Source organism: Staurois parvus, unplaced genomic scaffold (assembly GCF_062004578.1).
Source record: "Staurois parvus isolate SC_StPar_1 unplaced genomic scaffold, SC_StPar_1.0 ptg000927l, whole genome shotgun sequence".
Classification (NCBI taxonomy): domain Eukaryota; kingdom Metazoa; phylum Chordata; class Amphibia; order Anura; family Ranidae; genus Staurois; species Staurois parvus.
In genome coordinates, this window is record NW_028318723.1 from 491546 (window position 1) to 514458 (window position 22913).

General features: G+C 45.2%; 1 protein-coding gene across 1 annotated transcript in view; it reads left to right on the forward strand.

The window, feature by feature from the left end:
- SPG21 (SPG21 abhydrolase domain containing, maspardin) overlaps positions 1-22913 on the forward strand; it is a 57014-nt gene that overhangs the window by 19154 nt on the left and 14947 nt on the right. The window contains exons 3-4 of the mRNA XM_089656664.1: positions 15087-15248; positions 19234-19314. Coding sequence (XP_089512790.1) covers positions 15087-15248; positions 19234-19314 — 243 coding nt within the window. The remainder of the gene's footprint in view (positions 1-15086; positions 15249-19233; positions 19315-22913) is intronic.

Consider the following 22913-nt stretch of genomic DNA (forward strand, 5'->3'; position numbering starts at 1 on the left):
TTTTAATAACACTTTTATCAGAAAACTGCTGGTTTTTCCACTTGCCGTTCGGTCACATTAGATTTTTGTCTTGTCTGGGCATTGGGCAAGGCTGGTTAACAGTGTATTTTGGTATGAAAGGGCCCTTAATCCTGTCTAGAGACACTGCTGAAACGGGCATTATCTGCATCTTATACAGTGACACTCTGTCCATCTGTCACAGCATTTAACGCTTACTTATCTGATATGTACACAAATTAGAATTTTATGACGTGTTGTTTGGCCTCTATGATTAGAGGGAAGCATACAGTAGCAGGCACCACTGGCCACTTCCTCTCAGGCAAATAAGGCAGGTCGTATCATGCTCTAGGGTGGCATTTTTTCAGGGGGACAGCAAAATTTTTCAGGGGGGCAGCGCCACCCCTGAAAGAAGGGATGTAAGAAAGGACACAAACAGTATGAGCAACAGGTGAGATCTGAGAGAGGCTTAGGGCTGCTTGATGGAGTATGCAGAGCCCGACTCTTGTTCCCGGAGATGTCCGGAGCTTTGAAGGTGAGTGTCTTTTTTTTTTTTCTCACTGGGGTGGGGGGTTCCCAGTGCATGGGGGGCGGTAGTAGTGGAAGGCTGTCTCAGGTGGGGTGTTGTTGGTCAATGTCAGGCTCTTATCATGGGGGAGGGAGTGTTTGTCAGGGTCAGGGAGGAGCCGATTTTTGTGTTGCCTAGGGCAACACGAAACCTAAATACACCACTGCGTTCAACTAGTGGGTTGAACGAAAAAATTGAACTGGTTTCCCCATCCATACATATGATGTGGGTGGGGGAATGCTTCTGCTGAGCCTTTGTAATATGACAGCAGGGAGCCTTCCTCACTGTCAGATTCCAGTGATCAGTATTTCCGGCTGTAGCCAGCGGCACTGGTCGATTGGGGAAAAATGCGAAAGGCTGGTTGTAAACAAGTTGATAGATATAACCAGTCTGCCCATACATGGATCGAAATTTGGCCAGTCCCCAGCCGAATTTCAATCTATGTGTGGCTGCCTTAACAAGCTGAGCCCAAACACATTGCTTAAAGTGAAGCTCCGGGCTCCCCCCCCAAAAACTTAAGTCAGCAGCTACAATACTATTGTTGATTACCTTTAATATAAGGACACTTATCTGTCCAGGGATCCAGCGATGTCCTCACCCGAGCTGGTTTTACAATTGGCTTCGGATGCTGGCGCCGCCATCTTCAGTAAGGGAAACTGGAAATGGAGCCTTGCGGCTTCACAGCCGGTTTCCTGCTGCACATGTGCAAAAGCGTGCTGCGCTCTGTGAATAGGTGGGCCAGTGGCTTCTGGGGCCTGTGAATTGTTCCAAAAGGTTGCGGGGGGGGGGGCTGACTTCCAGCTCAGATCGCTGCAGTGCTCAGACCCAGAGGTGGGTGTGGATACCTGTCAAAACCAGGAACCTACAACCCCCCCCCCCCAAAATGACAAAAGTGGCAGTGGAGGGGGGAGGAGGCAGACAGGCAGACCTTCCCCTTTTGGATGGAGTTCATCTTTAAATATGGGTAGAGGTCTCCCCAATTTGTGACATATACCGTATATACTCGAGTATAAGCCGACCCGAATATAAGCCGAGGTACCTAATTTTACCACAGAAAACTGGGAAAAACTATTGACTCGAGTATAAGCCGAGGGGGGAGGAATAGTGCCCCATCGTTGGTGTCAGTGGGGGGAGGAATAGTGCCCCATCGTTGGTGTCAGTGAGGGGAGGAATAGTGCCCCATCGTTGGTGTCAGTGGGGGGAGGAATAGTGCCCCATCGTTGGTGTCAGTGAGGGGAGGAATAGTGCCCCATCGTTGGTGTCAGTGAGGGGAGGAATAGTGCCCCATCGTTGGTGTCAGTGGGGGGAGGAATAGTGCCCCATTGTTGGTGTCAGTGGGGGGAGGAATAGTGCCCCATTGTTGGTGTCAGTGGGGGGAGGAATAGTGCCCCATCATTGGTGTCAGTGGGGGGAGGAATAGTGCCCCATCGTTGGTGTCAGTGGGGGGAGGAATAGTGCCCCATCGTTGGTGTCAGTGGGGGGAGGAATAGTGCCCCATCGTTGGTGACCCCTGCTCCAGCCTGGGCTCGCTCGCTCCCTTCCTCTCCCATGGTATACACTTACCGGTCAGATGTCTTCCTTCTCCGGCCGCTTTCCTCCTCTTCACTCGCTCGATCTTCGCGGTGCCGCTCGGCTCCTCCTCTCCAAGCTCCACCTCCTCGCCGGTGATTGGGCGCCTGTGTGCCTCTCCTGAGCTACAGTTCCGGCGGCCAATCACCGGCGAGGATTGATCCCGGGGGTGTGTCCAGATGACAGGGACGGCATGTCATCCCGCCCACACCTGGAGACGGTTGACTCGAGTATAAGCCGAGGGGGCCGTTTTTCAGCACAAAAAATGTGCTGAAAAACTCGGCTTATACTCGAGTATATACGGTAGTCTTTCTGTCCAGGCTGTTTAGCACAATACGGTTTATTGTGTCGTGATTGGCCTTTTAGGTTTTCTGTAGAAAATACTTTACTTTTGTTTGCATTAGAAGAATGCCATTAGGGTAACATGGTCTATGAGTTTAAAGTGGTTCTAAGGGAGATGGATACATAGATGGATGGATACATAGATGGATGGATACATAGATGGATGGATACATAGATGGATGGATACATAGATGGATGGATACATAGATGGATGGATACATAGATGGATGGATACATAGATGGATGGATACATAGATGGATGGATACATAGATGGATGGATACATAGATGGATGGATACATAGATGGATGGATACATAGATGGATGGATACATAGTTGGATGGATACATAGATGGATGGATAGATGTAGCTATAGATAGATATAGATATAAAATATAACTTTTTTAAAACAAATAACATGTTTTGCACAGAACAGCCCTGATCCTTCTCTTTTTTTGGGTCTTGCTATGGGGGCACTGAAATGGGCTTGCTCCCAAGCCGCCCTCTGTGCATCCATTCACACACAGCGCGGCTTGATCCTGTCCCCCACTCTCCTCATTGGCTCACTGGTTGTGATTGACAGCAGCAGGAGCCAATGGCTTCCACTGCTGTGTGAGACAATGGGGAGAGAGACCCAGTAGAGCCGCTGCTCTCCTGCACATCACTGGATCAAGATGGGACTCCGGTAAGTAATAGTAGGGCCTGGGGGGGCTGCACCCAGAAACCCTTGAGCCTTCAGAATCACTTTAAAGCCTAAATGCTAGCAGGCAGTTTGGCCCGTCTGTATCAAATCCCAGTGTTTTTGGACACCCAGAAGCACAGGTGTAGCATGCAGACTCGCTGCCAACAGTCTATTAAAATGATGTCCTGAAATACACAGCGGCTGGACACCGTGCCGAACGGTACTTGCATTTAGAACAGTATGCGTTCAGTGACGAATGCCTGGAATGCAGAAATTCAGAATATCATACCTGGATAGGCTGCTGGCAGTGGGGCTGAATACTGCATTTGGTCTTCCTGGGTGCTTAATTGCTGGAATTTGATGTTTACTGGCCAAACCACCAATCTGCACGTAGCCGTAAATTGGACTGGACGTCAGAGTGATATCAATGGGATAGACCCCAATATTTAGTGTTTAATCTACTCTTACTACAACAAAAACAAAAATAACAGTAATTGACATGTGAGTACACACTAGGAAGGTAGTCTGAAATGTTCGTGGCCCGACACGGAAGGAGTGACCACACAGACATGGAACTTTATCATTGCACCAAGCTGCTCTTCCAGATGTTTAGCACTGAAAATGGCACATGCGTGTTATACGTTGTTTTTTTTTTTGTACTCTACAAATATTTGGCACCCCCTGTAGTCAAGTTAAAAAAGGAGAAAGTGAAAGAAGGCGGCTTGAAATGTTCCAGCAAAGTGATGGCAACAGTCTTCTAGGACCCTGAGGGTGTGTGCAGCACGCAGACGATTGGCTGTCACTTTGCTGGACCACTTCAAGCCGCCTTCCACTTTCTTTCAGAAACCCCAGAATACTGTTGCCATCACTTTTCCCACTGATAGAACACTTCAAGCTGCTGCCTTCCAGTTTCTCCATTTTCAACTGGACCTCGGGGGTTGCCAACTGTTTACTAAGAGCAAACCTGTACAACGAGCGTGCGCCATATTCCGCACTGATCATCTGGAAGAGTGGCTTGGTGCAGTGATAAGGTTTCATGTCTGTGTGGTCACTCCTTCAGTGAACATTTCAGACTACCCTTGTAGTTTTACTGAAAATGAAATACATTTTTTGTTTTGGCAAAATGTATAAACATTGTTAACCTCCCTAGCAGTCTGATTATGTCAGTGTTTCTGTGCTCAAAGCGGTACATTTTTTTGCAGGGAAATATGTAGTTTTTTTTATTGTAGGCTGTAATTTTTAGGAATAACTCACTGAAATCTGTCCGTACAAGAGTCTAGTAAACATCCCGGGTATGTTAAAATTTGAAACGCGAAACCATAAATTATAATTATTTATTTATTACAGATATTTATATAGCGCCGTCAATTTACGCAGCACTTTACATATATATATATATATATATATATATATATATATATATATATATATTATATATATTGTACATTCACATCAGTCCCTAACCCTCAAGGGGTGTACAATCTACAGTCCCTAACTCACATTCATACATACACATACAAGGGCCAATTTAGACAGGATCCAATTCACCTACCAGCATGTCTTTGGAGTGTAGGAGGAAACCGGAGTTCCCGAAGGAAACCCACACAGGGACAACATGCAAACTCCATGCAGAAGGTGCCGTGGCTGAGATTCGAACCAACGACCCTAGTACTGCCAGGCAGAAGTGCTAACCATTTAGCCACTGAGCTGCCCATATAATAAATAATCATAAAACATAATATAATAATAAATGTAATTCAATAATATAATCAAACCAAAACACTGAAATGTGAAATAGAGCGCCAAGTTCACACATCGCTGAGCTCAGTCGCAGAATCGTTTTCAGTGTCTGATGTGGAATTTCCCCCACGAATCATTATCACTCAATTCTGCAAGTGGTTCTGATTTACTATCGCTGTTCTCTAGCCGGTCTAAAACCGCGTCTGACCTAAAGGGACGCTTTTTGGACGCCATGGACGTTTCTCAGTTTCCAGGCAGAAAGAACAGTAAAAATGCAGGCAGGGCGCCGGACAAAGCACTCGGGACAAAATGTATGTGAAATGGGTTGATACAGGAATGTTATACTATGTGATTTTAGTGAATTTAGTGACTTGTCACCTTTTGACTTTTTTAAATTTCCCGCCGGTTCCGTCCCTCGTACGTCCCGACGTCACAGGGAACGGAACCCGGAAGACGGATGCCGGCATCAGCCGGACGACATTGCCCGGGAAGCTGCAGGAGGGACATCGCGGGAGCGCAGGACAAGGTAAGTATAGAAGGGATCCCGGAGCAACGCTGCAGTGTATTCCTGAGTGTAGCTCGGGGGGGGGGGGGGGTACCGCTTGTGGTGCTGAAACTTTACCCCAAGCTACACTCGGGAATACCGCCAGGGAGGTTAAATAAGATACTTTGGGGTTGATTTACTAAAGGTAAATAGACTGCACTCTGCAAGGGCAGTTGCTCCAGAGCTTAGTAAATGAGCGAAAGCTCTGCTGACTTCCATCATCCAATCATGTGCAAGCAAAAATGCTGCTGTTTTTATTTTCCTTCCAATGATTGGGTATTCTGCAAAGTAGTGCTTTGCCTCATTTACTAAGCTCTGGAGCGACTGCACTTCCAGAGTACAACTGCATTTTGCAAAGTGCACAGTCTATTTGCCTTTAGTAAATCAACCAGTCTGCTAAAAAAAAAAAAAAAAAAAAAAAAAAGACTATGACTAGGTATAGTAGTGCTTGTCTCTGCCAGGCTCCCTGCTACTGTTTACCTTGAACAAGCCTTAGATTTCCTATTTAATTATTAACTTGATTTTTATAGTCCATTCTTCACAGACAGTGAAAAACAGCCAGTTTATGTATACATTTCCAGAGCTAAATCAGAGCTGGTGTACAGAATCTTATGGACGACTATACCTTACAAATCACTTTCAAAAATTTGTCATTAAAAATAATGTGCAAAAGTCATGATCACACCAACCCAGCTTTAAAATAAGACAAGGTAGCACAATAAACCCCAAAACTTACTATTTCAGGTGTTTTAGCCAGGATTAGCTGCTCATCATAACCACCCCTATATGGTCCCTATAATATAACGATCAAACTTTTATCACTCACAGCAAGGCTATAGTAGCATTAGGCTCCATGCACACTAGTGTTTTTTTTTTTTTTTTTTTTTTTTTTTCTTGGTTTTGTGTTTTTTTTTTTTTTTTTTTGTTTTTTTGTTGTGTAAGCTCCTAGACGCCGTTATCAGCATTTTTATTTTTGTTCCTAGAAGCTAGTGTTCTCCTATGTGTCCATGCACACTACTTTATGCTATTACCATTTTTTGAGCTCAGCGTCTACGAGCAGAAAAAAAGTTTTTGTAGAGTTTTTGGAGCGTTTTTCCAGCAGGAAAAAACTGCTAAACGCTCCTGGACACTACTAAACCATTTTTATTTCTTTTACCAGTTTGCATGGATCCTTAATATCAGTAGAATGCAAGAATAGATACACTATCACTGAGTTCTGTGGACTCCCTCAAAAGCTTTCCACCAAATAAAGCCCAGTACACACTATAAGAAAATTGGACAAACAATCATCTGGTTTTCCTCGATGTTTCACTGCGAGTCGAAACCAAGGATGGTACTAATTGTACGAAAATTCTCGGCTGGAGCAAATAATAAGGTAAGTATTATAGCTTATTTCTCAGCTCCACTGCAAGGGGGCTTAAAGTAATATTAAAGGTAGTTCTTTTTTTTTTGTTTTGTTTTTTTTTTTGGTTTAACCACTTCCCGTCTGCCCGTTGCATATAAACGGCTGGACGGTGGCAGTGCAGGGTCAGGTGGCCGTTTATAAACGGCTTCCCCGCACCCTGCTTGTGCGCGCTCCCTGGGAGCGCGCAGCACCGCCATCCGGTGTTTCGCTGTGTCCTCCGGACGAGGTCCCGATCATGTGATCACTGATTGGCCAGTCAGTGATCACATGCAAAGTAGTAAGCAAGATGTCACTTGTGAAATCTGTGACTTATCACAGAGGTCACATGGTACAGGGTTATTCACAACAGCCTTGTACCATGTGACAAGCTGTGACCAATCACAGCTCACTCAGTACTTCTCAATGAGTGCAAGAATGCAGACAGAGAGAAAGAGAAATGATTGCTTTTACATCCTATATGGGTGTAAAAGCAATCAGTGTAAAAAAAAAAAAAAGCAATCGGTGTAAGAAAAAAAAAAAAATCTTCATCACCCCCCACAAGTAGTACAGTGTCACCATGGTGACACTGTACTGCTAGGGTGACAGTCTGTAAAAAAAAAAATAAAATAAAAATGTTAAAAAATGTTTTAAAAATTATAATTTTTGGTTATAAACTAATTTGGATTTTTTTTTTTTACTAAAGATAAAGGAATACATTTTGGCAAAGATTTATGATGAAATATTATTTATTTGCAAAATTTTTTAAAAAAAACTTTTTTCAAAATTTTTGGACTTTTTCATTTACATAGCAAAAAAAAATAAAAATCCCAGTGGTGAATAAATACCACCAAAATAAAGCTTTATCTGTGTCAAAAAAATGGTAAAAAATTCATTTGGGTACAGTGTTGCATGACCGCGCAATTGTCATTCAAAGTGTGATAACACTGAAAGCTGAAAATTGCCCTGGTCAGGAAAGGCGTAAAAGTGTCCGGTCTGGAAGTGGTTAAATAACAAACAGATCTATACTTACCTGCTCTGTGCTGTGGTTTTGCACAGAGCAGCCCTGATCCTTCTCTTCTCAGGTCCCTTGCTGGCGTCCTGGCCTTGCTGCCTAGTGCCCCCCGAGCAAGAAGCCTGAGCACCCAAATGGGTGTGCTCCTGAGCCCCTGCTCTGTGGGTCCATTCACACACAGAAAAACATGACATTCACACACAGACAATTAACAAGACATACCTTCTACCTTCAGAATTTCTAGCATTCACACACAGAGCCACGGCTTTGCCCGCTCCTTTTTCTCTCCTGGCTGTGATACAGTCTCAGCCAATGAGGAGGTAGAGTCCCTGGAGAGCTGAGGTTCTCGTGCACATTGCTGGATCACGATGGGGCTCAGGTAAGTTTTGGTGGTGGGGGAGCGGCTGCTGCACACAGCAGGTTTTATACCTTTATGCATAGCATACATAAAGGTAAAAAAAAACATTGAGCCTTTACAACCACTTTTAAAGAGATTTTTCAGTTTTTTAAGAAATGTAAGAAATTCACCTGTCCAGAGATCCAGTGCTGTCCTCACCTTGGCTGGTTCTTCGCCAGTCTTTGGGTACCATGTTGACTGTGGGGAGCCGGCTGTGACTCCTTGTGGCTTCACAGCCAGCTACCTGCTGTGCATGCGCAAGCCACGCTGCACTTTGTGAATGGTCCCACAGCCTCCTGGAACCTGTGACGTGTCCCAGGAGGTTGCATGCAAAGGGTGGGGTGGGGGAGGGAACTTCCACTGGGATAGCCTAGATGATTCCTGTGGAAGTGGAAGCAGGTACCTGACAAACCAGATACCCACTCCCCAGGAAAAAAAAGTTCAAAAAGTGAAAGGGGATGGGAGAAGAGGAGGATCAGCAGAACTTTCCTTTAGGTGTGAAGTTCTGCTTTAATCACTTCCCGTCCGTCCCATGTACATAAACGGCCAAACAGGAGGAGTGCAGGGGCAGGTGGCTGTTTATAAACGTCCTCCCACTTCCCTGCTTGTGTACGCTCCCTAGGAGCGAGTGGCACCACGGTCCGGTACCGTGTCCTCAGGACACAGCGAAACACCGATCGCTGTATGGGACCTCTGTGTGAGGTCAATCAGTGACCACATGAATAGTAGTAAGCAAGATGTCACTTCTGGCTTCATTGCTTACTACGTCTACAACAGCCTTGTACCTTGTGACAAGCTGTGACCAATCACAGCTCACACAGTATTTCTCAATGGCTGCAAGAATGCAGCCAGAGAGAAGTAGAAATGATTGCTTTTACAGCCTTATGGGTGTAAAAACAAAAAAAAAACCCATCACCCCCCCACAAGTAGTACAGTGTCACTATAGTAACACTGTACTGCTAGGGTGACAGTATGTTAAAAAAAAACAAATAATGTAAAAATGTAAAAAAAATATTGAAAATTAAAATTTTTGGTTATAAACTAATTTAGTTTTTTTTTTTTTGTTTTTTTTTTGCTTAACAGACAACCAAATACATTTTGGCCAATATTTATGAAGAAAAATTATTTATTTGCAAAATTTTATAAGAAAAACACTTTTTTCAAAATTTTGAGACACTTTCATTTATGTAGCAAAAAAATCCCAGTGGTGAATAAATACCACCAAAATAAAGTTGTATCTGTCTCAAAAAATGCTAAAATATTCATATGGGTACAGTGTTGCATGACCGCGCAATTGTCATTCAAAGTGTGATGGCACTGAAAGCTGAAAATTGGCCTGGACAGGAAGGGGGGGAAAGTGTCCGGACTGGAAGGGGGGGAAAGTGTCCGGACTGGAAGTGGGGGGAAAGTGTCCGGACTGGAAGTGGGGGGAAAGTGTCCGGACTGGAAGTGGGGGGAAAGTGTCCGGACTGGAAGTGGGGGGAAAGTGTCCGGACTGGAAGTGGGGGGAAAGTGTCCGGACTGGAAGTGGGGGGAAAGTGTCCGGACTGGAAGTGGGGGGAAAGTGTCCGGACTGGAAGTGGGGGGAAAGTGTCCGGACTGGAAGTGGGGGGAAAGTGTCCGGACTGGAAGGGGGGGGAAAGTGTCCGGACTGGAAGTGGGGGGGAAAGTGTCCGGACTGGAAGGGGGGGGAAAGTGTCCGGACTGGAAGGGGGGGGAAAGTGTCCGGACTGGAAGGGGGGGGAAAGTGTCCGGACTGGAAGTGGGGGGAAAGTGTCCGGACTGGAAGTGGGGGGAAAGTGTCCGGACTGGAAGTGGGGGGAAAGTGTCCGGACTGGAAGTGGGGGGAAAGTGTCCGGACTGGAAGTGGGGGGAAAGTGTCCGGACTGGAAGGGGGGGGAAAGTGTCCGGACTGGAAGTGGGGGGAAAGTGTCTGGACTTGAAGTGGTTAAGTAAAACGTGTAAGGGCTGAAACCTTGAGCAGATTATTATGGTCTGTGACTACTTGTCCTTGTGACACCCGCTTCCCCCATTTCATCTTTTGCTGTTATAGGGACAGAAAGTGAAGTTGCCTCACCAATGGGGTTATGGACACCAGTGAAAATTTGACAGAAGTATTTACTTTTCCAAGCCTATCCAAAACAAAAAAAAGTTTTGGGTGGAGTTGGGTTTTAAATAAAATTTGGGTTTCAATATAAAATGAGTCATGAGGGAAGTGTGTATGCTGACGTTGTTGATCTTCATTCGAAAACTATTCGTTGCTTTTCTGTCATGCTCAGGGGCGGACTGACAACTCATGGGGCCCCCGGGCAATAGGGGATCATGGGGCCCCTGTGTCCTTGCCCAAACTAAAAAAAAAGCCTATGAAAAAGGTACCAGGGGCATCTCATGGGGCCCCCTACTGACCCCGGGCCCTCGGGCAGTGCCCGAGCTTCCAAATGGTCAGTCCGCCCCTGTTCATGCTAACCCTCTAGTTACAGTGCTGTCTGTGTCATTGGCATAAGACAAATATGCAGATCAGAGATTTTAACTTTACTTAACCACTTCAGCTCCGGAAGGTTTTACCCCCTTCATGATCAGGCCATTTTTTTTCTATTCAGCACTGCACTACTTAAACTGGCAATTGCGCGGTCATGCAACACTGTACACAAATGGAATTTATATAATTTTGTTTCATACTATTTAAACTTTTTTTTTTTTTTTTTTTTTTTTTTTTTTTGGTTGCATTTGGTCACGACTGAGTTTTTTTTCATTTTTGTTCTATAAATAGAAAAATACAGAAGATTAAAAAACCCCCCAAATCTTTCTGTTATAATTCCAATAAAAAAAAAAATCAATAAATCAAATTTCGTCATAAATTTAGGCCAAAATGTATTCTGCTACATGGCTTTGGTAAAACAAAAATCCCATTAAGTGTATATTAATGGGTTTGTGTGAAAGTTATGCTGGCTACAAACTATATACTGGAGTTTACACAGCTATGATGCTATACTGGTAATGGCGGTGATCGGTGCCTTTATAGTGGGACTGTGATAGTGCGGCGTGCAATCTGGCACGAACAGACCCTCGCTGGGAGGTACACTGACATTGACATCGCTAGTGACACTAATACAGTGATCAGATATAATACTATACCGGGAGGAAAAAAACAGGCAGATCGCTGTTCTGTGTACAAAGTTCTATGTGTTTGTAAACATAGGACTGTGTGCTGTGATTGGCCACAGCCAATCAGCAGGTCTCAACCATAAACCATTGGCTGAAACCTGCTGACATTGTATTGTGTCCAACCACAATGTGGGTCAACAGAGGGCGTGTGCATGTAGGCCCCAAACCTGGAAGCAAACCGTCAACATTTGTTTAGTTTGCTGAGCTTGCAGCTGCCTGTCACCCAGTCACAATAAATCTACTGTGACGGGGCGGCAAGTGGTTGATGCCTTCCTGCCCTACATGTGATTAAGGGCTCTTTCGCACAGGTGGCCATGGAGGAAAGGGACAGTAAAAACAGGTGGCTGATCTGCTGTTACTAACCTCCAGCCACCCACCCACCTGCAATCCAACATTACAGCCTGATAGGTCTGTTCACATGCCACTGGGGCGTTTTTAACTCAAGCTGCACCTCCGACTCGATTCAAATGCTTGACTTGTAGCTGTGGCGTGGTCCCACAAAGTAACCCCCCCCCCCAAAAAAAAGAAAAAGTAAATGAAAAACAGGTGGCGGTAACTCCTCCTGAACGCCTGTCAGCTGCTATCCTGCTCTCTACTATCTATGACTAACATGGTTTTACTTCAAAAAGTGAAGTCAGAAGCAGCCAGGCAGTCAGCATTTTTGGTAGCAGTCAGCCAGCAATGGCAGTTCCCAGGACATATCCTAAAATCATGTTTGTAGGTCCCACTCGCACCGATCACTTATTCTTCTGTTTTTGCCCTACCAAAGGTGGTAGAAAAATGCATAATCATTTCAATTGTGAATAAAGGCAAACTTTTTTTTTTTTTTTTTTTTTTTAAGTTTTATGGATAAAGTGATGGATTAGAACATCTGTCAGTTTTTATTGCTGTCTGTATCCCCTGGGAGGGAGGTTCATCCTTTATATTTGTCCAGTTTTCCATTATCTTTGAAATTAAAGTAAAAGAAAATCCCAAATTTTGGGTTGTCCCCAGAAAAGTATTAGAGGAGAAATCTTCCAATGGGTACGCCAGTTCTGGTGACCCGGGGGTCCCCAAGGGATTCTTTTTTTATTTACAGGGATTTATTCTTTTGAATTGAAGGTGTAAATCTCCCCAATGGGATACAAGATACGAAAAAAAAAAAAAATCGGCAGGGATTATAACCCTCCCTTACTCTACCCAAAACGAAAACAAAAAGTTTTGCCTATAGTTCTACTTTAAGCCTATGGAACTCTTCACACCAGTCAGTCGCAGGCCAGTTGCATTTTTAAAAGTACCACGTGCTGCATTTTTGGTGCAGTAAAAAAAATCGCACCAAAAACTCACCTCCCCATTGAAGTTAAAAGCACCTCAAACGCACCCACAGTTGCGTTTTTAGTTGCGTGTCCATAAATGCATATGTATATTTACCACGTTTTTGCAACAGAGCAGTGTGAAAGCAGCTGTAATCTGTTAAGAGCCGGAATCATTAGGTGTCATCACATAGCTTCTGGATTCTTTAAGAGCAGGGGTGTCAAACACTGTTTCTTTGCGGGCTGCATCCGCATTATAGGTGCCCTCAAAGGGTTTGTATCTGTAAGTCTTTATACATTTATCCAGTGCTTTTGTTCTCACAGTGCTGGAACTCCACGTTCAGGGGTATGCTATATACAGAGTGCAGTTTCAGATGTGCCCTACGTAAACCGTGCGGGGTTGAGGGGCACGCTGCGCACAGTGTGCGGGGTTGAGGGGCGCCCTGGGCACGGGGTTGAGGGGCACACTGGGTTGAGTGGTGCGCTGCACACTGGGCATGGGGTTAAGTGGCGTGCTGAGCGCAGGGTTGAGTGGCGCGCGGCGCACTGGGCGCAGGGTTGAGTGGCGCGCCGGGTTGAGGGCACGCTGCACACTGGGCACGGGGTTGAGAGGCGCCACCCCTGGACTCGGGGTTGAGGGGCGCGATGGGTGCGGGGTTGAGTGGCGCACTGGGCGCGGGGTCGAGGGGTGCACTGCGCACAGGGTGCGGAGTTTAGAGGTGCCCTGGGCGCAGGGCACACTGGGTGCCGGGTTGAGGGCGCGCTGCACACTGGGCGCCGGGTTGAGGGCGCGCTGCACACTGGGCGCCGGGTTGAGGGCGCGCTGCACACTGGGCGCCGGGTTGAGGGCGCGCTGCACACTGGGCGCCGGGTTGAGGGCGCGCTGCACACTGGGCGCCGGGTTGAGGGCGCGCTGCACACTGGGCGCGAGGTTGAGAGGCGCCACCCCTGGGCGCAGGGTTGAGTGGTGCGCTGCGCACTGGGCGCAGGGTTGAGTGGTGCGCTGGGCGCAGGGTTGAGTGGTGCGCTGCGCACTGGGCGCAGGGTTGAGTGGTGCGCTGGGCGCAGGGTTGAGTGGTGCGCTGGGCGCAGGGTTGAGTGGTGCGCTGCGCACTGGGCGCAGGGTTGAGGGGTGCGCTGGGCGCAGGGTTGAGGGCGTGCTGTGCACTGGGTGCCGGGTTGAGGACGCGCTGTGCACTGGGTGCCGGGTTGAGGGCGCACTGCACACTGGGCGCGGGGTTGAGGGGCGCACTGGGCGCAGGGTTGAGTGGTGCGCTGCGCACTGGGCGCAGGGTTGAGTGGTGCTGCACACTGGGCGCTGGGTTGAGGGTGCGCTGTGCACTGGGTGCCGGGTTGAGGGCGCGCTGCACACTGGGTGCGGGGTTGAGGGGTGTGCTACGTACAGAGTGCTGGATTGAGGGGCACGCTTCGTACAAAGTGCGGGGTTCAGCTCCCCTTCACAAGCTGTCCACTTCTCACTTCCACCCCTCCTTGGCTCTGACCTCTGCCCCAATTCTCTCCAGAGCCCTCATCTCCCCTAACCCAAAAGCTTCCTCGCAGCTCGCCTAGCTTGCACGGCTCTAGTACCTAGCAGTGTAGGGGGCTCTGCCTCTCTCCCACTTGCAGGGAAATCATTGGTTGGCATCTGTGCCTCCGGGCACAGCTTACCCCCCATCCCAACCTGCATCTCCCTTGTCCCGGCTGTGAGTGCAGGGCAGGCAGGGATCTGTAAGATACCGAGAGGAAAGCTATAAACATAGAAGGCTTCTGTGATTACTAGCGACAGGTCAGCGGAGAGCAAGAGCCAGGGGTGGCGGTATAAAGTTTCCAGTTGAAATAAAACCCGGGGTGTGAGGGCCACAAGAAATGCCCTGGTGGGCCTTGTGTGACACGTTTGTTTTAGAGCAAGCTGAGATCTCCGAAACCCAGTGAGTGCTACTATCCAAAAACAGATTTCATCTAGAAGGTCTTATTTTGCTCCACCACCTTGTGCCTCCTGCTTTTGTTATTGGTCTGTTATTGAGCCTTTATGATGCACCGATGAGGGCGATGCAAAGTGCTGACTTCTAGCCATAGTTTTTTTTAATAAGTTGAACCCCATTTCTCAGTGCCAGTCTCTTGAAGAAAGCTGACATGACATACTTTCACTTGATCTCTGTATCCTTGCAGTTCTGTTTCTTACATAGGAGCCGCTTGTAATGAAATTATTATTATACAGTATTTATATCACGCCAACCATTTGCTCAGCGCTTTACAATATAACGGGAGACAATACAGTTCAATACAAGAGGGTTAGGAGGGCCCTGATCCTGGGAGCTTACAATCTAGGAGATTAACTTTTTATGTCTGCGAAGCATCATTTAGACAAATGTTTATCTAATTTTCTGTACTTCAGATAATTGTGGATGACGATGACAGTAAAGTGTGGTCTCTATATGACGCCGGGCCTCGGAGTGTTCGCTGCCCCATTATATTCCTGCCGCCAGTTAGTGGGACTGCAGACGTTTTCTTCCACCAGATTCTGGCGCTGACCGGCTGGGGCTATAGAGTCATTGCTGTGAGTATGGAGATCAGAATTCTTTTCAACTGTTCTGTTCTAATTGGTATCTTTTCCTTCCTCTTGTCCATTGTAAGCTGTCAGGATTCTCATTCCAGTTGTTTTATGTATGTATGTTACCATCCTTTTTTTGTCCTTTATCATCACAATGGAGAAGAAGACACTACAGATATGTCTATATTATTCTACCAAGCTTTGCATGTTATAAGAAATCTTGCTCTGGATATTTGTGTTCCATATTGTAAATTTTACATGTGTCATCCCTTAACAAATATAGCCAACATCTCTCCTGCTCTCTATCTTTGACTAACATGGTTTTATGACATGGTTAACATGGTTTGGTGAAGTCAGAAGCAGCCAGGCAGTCAGAATTTTTGGTAGCAGTCAGCCAGCAATGGCAGTTCCCAGAACATGGTGTGAACATATCCTAAAATTGTGTTTTTAGGTCCCACTCGCACCGATCACTTATTCTTCTGTTTTACAGCAAGCTGAGATCTCCAAAACCCAGTGAGTGCTACTATCCAAAAACAGATTTCATCTAGAAGGTCTTATTTTGACCTCTGTTGAGTTAGTGGTTTTTAACCTCCCTGGCAGTATGATTATTTCAGATTTTTGGTGCTGAAAGCGGTACCATTATTTTGCATGGAAATATGTATTTTTGTGTATTGTAGGCCTGTAATTTTTAGGAATAACTCACTGAAATCTGTCCGAACAAGAGTCTAATAAACGTTCCGGATATGATAAAACTTGAAACGCGAAATCATAAATTCTACTTTAATAAATAATCATAAAAAATAATATAATAATAATAAATTTAATTCAATAATATAATCAAACCAAAAACACTGAAATGTGAAATATAGCGCCAAGTTCGCACATCACTGAGCAAAGTCGCAAAATCGTTTTCAGTGTCTGATGAGGAATTTCCCCCACGAATCATTATCACTCAATTCTGCAAGTGGTTCTGATTTACAATCGCTGTTCTTTAGCCGGTCTAAAACCGCTTTTGACCTAAAGGGACGCTTTTTGGACGCCATGGACTTTTCTAAGTTTTCAGGCAGAAAGAACAGTAAAAATACAGGCAGGGCGCCGGACAAAGCACTCGGGACAAAATGTATGTGAAATGGTTTGAAACGGCAATGTTTTACTATGTAATATTCGTTTTTTAAAAAAAATGACCTTTTTAAAATTTTTAAATTCGCCGCCGGTTATGGCCGCCATTCGTCCCGACGCCACAGGGACCGAAACACGGAAGCCGAATGCCAGCATCGGCCGGAGGAGATGGCCGGGGACGCTGCAGGGGACACATCGTGGGAGCGAAGGACAAGGTAAGCGCTGCAGGGACTCCCTGAGCAACGCCGCATGGTAAGCCCGAGTGTAGCTCGGGGTTACCGCTTGTGGTACTGAAATTTTACCCCGAGCTACACCCGGGAATACCGCCAGGGAGGTTAAACTAATATACTAAAGAAATAATGATTCTCTATGTTCTGCGTGGAAATTCCTTATGCAACAGTTTACATAATAGGAGAATGCATTCTTTGTCCATGTTGTCCTACATACCAGATGATTTCCCAGATTACTGTTCTCTGCACAACAGAGTTCTGTGAGTTCCTTGAAGATACATTAGACCTTGTGCCTGTTGGCTGTGCAAAGTCTGTCAGCAGTGGATATTTTTTTTTTTTTTTCTTTTGTCATTTATAAAGTACCAACAAGTAAACACTGCAGGCTGCATACTACATCCTTATACATTGGATATATAGGGTAAGAAACAAGTCAAGGATTTTCTCGGTACCACAAGAACAAGAAACAATTTATAAAATGTCAAATTTGATTATAAAATTTAAAAAAAAGTTTTTAATACAACGCATAATTAAAAGCAATAGAACTTCCCTTTTTTGTTGCAACATAATTCCCTATTCTGGACGACTTGAGTCTCCTTAAAAGTGGACTCCACCCCAAGATTGTGAGCGCCAGTTAATATGCATACAGCACTTATTGGTGGACTCCACCCCAACATTGTGAGCATAAGAGAATATGTATGGAGCACTTAAAAAAAAAAAAAAGTGTATTTGTTGTTTTTTGTCTTAGGAGCCTGTAAAGCATTGCATCCACAATCAGCAGATAACGGGTGCAATACCAGGTACTTGTAGACTATCAGATCTGTCTTTGATACGGGCAGGCAGTTACTGAAGTCCAGGAACTAGTGGTGCAACCGAAATGAAAATTCTGGTGCCGAAACTGATATCGAAAATTTAGAATGCATGTGGCCGAAAACTGAACCAAACCAAAATGTCTGCATATGTGGGGGTGGGAGGATCCAATAAAAAAAAAAAATTCTACTTTCATGTATATTTGTATTTATTTTTTTTTAACTTATGATTTTATTGCTATTACATAGGGGATCAATAGTCCTCTATGTGATAGCAAATGAGTGACAGGTCCTCTTTGTAGGGGGGAGAGGGTTCGGGGGAGAGGAGCAGTAGTGTATACAGTGAGGTTGCAGGGTATACAGAGAGGCTCCCTCACTGGCTGTCACTATGTCAGTGCCGGTTTTTAAATGCAATTGCAGCTTCTTTTTTTTTTTTCTTCACTATAGCTCTCAGAATTAGCTGTCACTTTCCCTGGAGCTAAAGGAAACTTTGTTTCTTTTATGTCAGGAAAGAAACTAAAAGGAAACGTTGTTTCCTTTAGCTGGGGGGGGAAATGACCGCTAATTCTGTGAGCTATAGTGTAGGAAAAAAAAAAGCCGGTAATTACATTTAAAAACCGGCACTGACCTATAGTGACAGCCAGTCACTCTGTATACACTGCTCCTCTCCTGCCTTTCTGTAATCCCCCCACCCCCTCACATCTGCAGTATACACGGTCTCCTGTATCTGCTAAATTTTTACTATCGGTAAAAAGCAGATAGGGCTATTTTTGGCCAATATATTTTGGTGCATCCCTACCAGGAACATCAATAACCTATGAGAGTGCTCACCAGCACCCTCGTGGTTCAGTGAGTCTGCCGCAGTGGCTGACTGTAGTTGTAGTTCGTTCACTCACAGAACTCTGAATGAATGAATGACATGGCCATGTGGGCGATTCCCCACACGACTGCGCTGTTTTTTAATTGTGATAGCAGGTGTGGGGAGAAGATCCGCCACCCACTGTCACAATGGGGGATCGGGTGGAGTGGCGGCAGGTGATTTAGTAACATTTGTAATGGCTTTATGTGTTTGTGTTTTATATATTAATTAATAAAGGTTTAATAATGCAGTCAATGACCTCTGTCAATACTTTCATTTATAATGGGTTTTCTTGATATTCCAATTATTTGGGTCTGAGATGTTGAGCTAAAGCCATTTTATGTGCAGAATATTTTTGATTTTAGAGTTTCGGTGTGCTCTCCTCCCCTCATTTATATATATATATATATATATATATATATATATATATATATATATATATATATATATATATATATATATATATATATATATATATATTTACAAGATTTAAGCCTGGTAGGATCATTTTTTCCTTTTAAATTCTGTACCCTGATTTAGTAACATTCTGTACCCTGATTTAGTAACATTTTACACCCTAAATATTTTTTCCTTTTAAATTCTGTACCCTGATTTAGTAACATGTTACACCCTAAATATCGGTGGAACATGTTACTAGAGGTGAACTTATCCTTCAGTAGCAGCTAACATAGTAGGGATTACCAAGTCCCCCCCCGTCTCAGCTACATTTCATTCTAATGTCAGAGCAGCATGTGATTGACCCTGCTCATAGTTCACATCCAGCTCCAGGAGGAGATATTCCACCGCCAGCACAATGACACGATCTCACATGATCCCACAATGATACACAAACAAGTATTATGGGATTTTATTTTTTATGAACACAAAATTGAATTGAATCACAATCCTTTTTTATCAGTTTAGAGTTCTGCTTTAACTTTATTTTTCTTACCATAGTTTGTCTGTTTTCTTTTTAGCTTCAGTATCCAGTGTACTGGGATCACTTGGAGTTCTGTGATGGATTCAGAAAACTTTTGGATGATTTGCACTTAGACAAGGTCAGTTTGACTGAGGCATGCCGTATAGTAGTACACCATTGCTTGCTTAACCTGTACGTACAATGATTAATAATTCCACATTGCTATTCCCATGTCTGTAACTGTCCTCTAAAACAGGCCCACTGGCCTTATCCAGCTCACAGCTGAGGTCAGTAACGTATCATCAGGGCCTACTATGCTCTCACACAGGTCTCACCAAGCCTGCAGAGGTTCTATCCTCCCCAGTCCCATTTCCCCTTGCTGCACTGTCATGGTTTTGCTTTGCCTTTTTTAAGATTCTTTGCGGTAAAAGCAAAGAAGCAATAAAAGCTTTGTAGTGTATTACCCCTGGTTCACATCTGTGCAGGTGGTGCCCCTGTGGATCCGCACAAAAATGCCGCTGCACCACCCGCACAGAGGAGTGCGGACCCACGGGTGAGTGCCATTAATTCTAATGACACGCCGCCCTCACTGGAAATCGCAACTGTACTGGGAACCGAGGTTCTCGTAGGGGTTGCATTTTCCTAAGAAGGGCAGGGACTTCTTCCCTGCGTGTCCCAGGGCACGGGAGTCCATTCAAATGAATGGGCTCTCGTGCCCGTGCAAAACGTTGCCCGCAGGAACGCGGAGAAGGGAACCTAGCCTTTAGTGCACTTTACTAAACAAAATGCTATACATACAAACTATTTTCAATTATAGGAATGAAATAGAAAACTGACAAAACATCTTCCTTTTGTGTCCACCACATGGCTGTGTTCAAGTATTTTTGTTCCCCCTTCCCCACTTCTGCCTACATCACTTCCTGTCCTGCGCTTTATGAACCAGTCCAACAAGTTAATTAGCTTACGAATAGGGGAAACCCAGCTTCTGCTTATAGTTGTGAAATAAAAATCACTAAAATAGCCAACGCAGTCATTCTCCCTGTCATTAGTTGCTAGGACTGCCAGCGTCCAAGCAACCAGTCACATGCTTGCCCATTTACAGGAGGGCTTTCTGTCCAAACCTGCTCCACCTTGCTGGTGCAGCAGTGCTGTAGTTGTAAGTTAAGGGGGGACATTGATAAGGTACCCAGATGTAGGAGGGACTCCTATTTGGACTCTGAGAAATAGAGGACCCTGATGTAAGGAGTACTTTGATTTGAGGGGGGACTATGATGAGAAAGGTACAGACCAAGTTTTTTTTTGTTTGACTTTTATTAACTCCTTTATGACTGCCTAGCACATGTGCGGTGGCAAAGGGATGAGCTTTAATGCTGGACGGCCCATGTATATGTGCTGAGAGGAGCCGAGAGTGCCAGCGGGGGACCCCACAAGGGGAGAACTGGGGCTACTGTGTGCAACACCATTACACAGAGCAGGTAAGTATAACATGTTTGTTATTTAAAAAAAAAAAACTAAACTTCACCATCGCTTAGCAATCACTTTGCGGATGTACTCCTTACGCTCTGGGATGTATGATCGGGATGCTTCCTTTGGAACCTATATGGATATTTGGTTTTGTGATGCACTGTATTAGATCACCTGTATGTGATGCCTATTTCACTGCTAATACTTGCTTTCTTTTATCCTAATGTCTATGTGAATTAAAAAAAAATGTACTCCAGTCAGAACTGAAAAAGAAGCCTTGAAATGGAGTCTGTTTTGGATAAGTTTCTATTCAAATATTGCTGTAGTACCAGTCCACCCTGTTGCATTTTGTCATTTGATTCAGGAACTCCTTTTTTTTTTTTTTTCTGGTTTATTAATAACGAATAGATGTAAGTCTGTTCACTGCCATCATGCAGCAGAGTCGGACACTGTGTAAGCGGCTGCCCCCTCTGCTGGGTTCCAACACGCCCCCTGTAAGTCAGAGTGTAAAGTGCCCTTGTCGCAAAGTGGCACAGAAAATTCTCAAGTTTTTTTTTTTTAAGTGCTTGCTTGCAGTGTTTTTTCCTTTCCATAAATAATTTTTATTCACTTGGAATATAACTTTGAACTTGCTAGAAAATCTGACTACTACCCTAGCACAGCCCCTTCCCCAAATTGCTCATAACTTTCTCTTTCTCAGTGTGTCTAATTACTCTGTGCTTGCCCGGCTTCTGGACCCCCTTCTTTCACCTCCCTACTTAACCTTTTATGTTGCTGCCAGGGAAGGAGTGGAGAAGAATATATAGAGCAGCGGTCACTAAATGGTGGACCACGGTCCGCAAACGGCCCCAGCAGCGCTGCCGCCTGGACCGCCAGACCACAATGACAGATCCCTTGCTGAGCAGGGCGATCGTCATGGCAACATGACGTCACGTGTGTGCCCCTTTCAGCTCACTGTCTCTCCGGCTCCCGCTCCCTGCCTGTACACAAGCATCTAGCAAGGATCCCGGCACAGCTCCTGTCTGTCCTCAAGGTAGGGTGTAGTCTTACAGGGGCACTCTGATGGGCACAAAATAGAATGTGCCCATCAACATAACTTGTGCCCATCAGAGTGCCCCTACACATAACATGTGCCTATCAGAGTGCCCCTTAATATAAATGTGCCCATCAGAGTGCCGTTTGTTATGTTAAGGGGCACTCTGATGGGCACAAAATGGAATGTGCCCATCAACATAACTTGTGCCCATCAGAGTGCCCCTAAACATAACGTGCCCACCAGAGTGCCCCTTAATATAAATGTGCCCACCAGAGTGCCCCTTAATATAAATGTGCCCACCAGAGTGCCCCTTAATATAAATGTGCCCACCAGAGTGCCCCTTAATATAAATGTGCCCACCAGAGTGCCCCTTAATATAAATGTGCCCACCAGAGTGCCCCTTAATATAAATGTGCCCACCAGAGTGCCCCTTAATATAAATGTGCCCACCAGAGTGCCCCTTAATATAAATGTGCCCACCAGAGTGCCCCTTAATATAAATGTGCCCACCAGAGTGCCCCTTAATATAAATGTGCCCACCAGAGTGCCGTTTATGTTATGTTAAGGGGCACTCTGATGGGCACATTTTATGTTAAGGGGGCACAAATGGGCACATACTGTGGAAAGGGGCACTTTGATGGGGAAATATGATAGAAAGGGGTACTTTGATGGGGAAATATGATAGAAAGGGGTACTTTGATGGGGAAATATGATAGAAAGGGGTACTTTGAGTGTAAGGGGGTACTCTGGCAGGAATACCTTTTGTAAGGTGGCAATGTGATGGGGATACCTGATGTAAAGGGGCACTCTGATGGCGACACCTGATGTGATGGGAATACCTGATGTAAAGCTGCACTCTGATGGCGACACCCAATGTAAGGGGGAACACTGATGGGCACATCCTAATCTGACCTTGGCCAGAAGGAAATTTTAGTGACCGGACCTCCTTGAATTTTAATTCAATACCCTTGATATAGAGGATCTCTTGAGTGACCACTGAGGATCCGCTGGGGCTGATGACATCCCATCCAAGGCGGCGCCCAATAGCAGTCTCAAGGGTCCCTAAAATAAATTAAATGTAGATATTCTTACGGGAATATTTTTATTGAAATGAAGGGTCTGGCAATACGGTCTCTTTAACAGCTTGCCCACCCGCCCATGATAGTTGTACTGGCAGCTCCAGGCCAGGCGATGTACCTGTAAGTCACAGCCTGTCTTCCAGGTTCAGGGCACACATG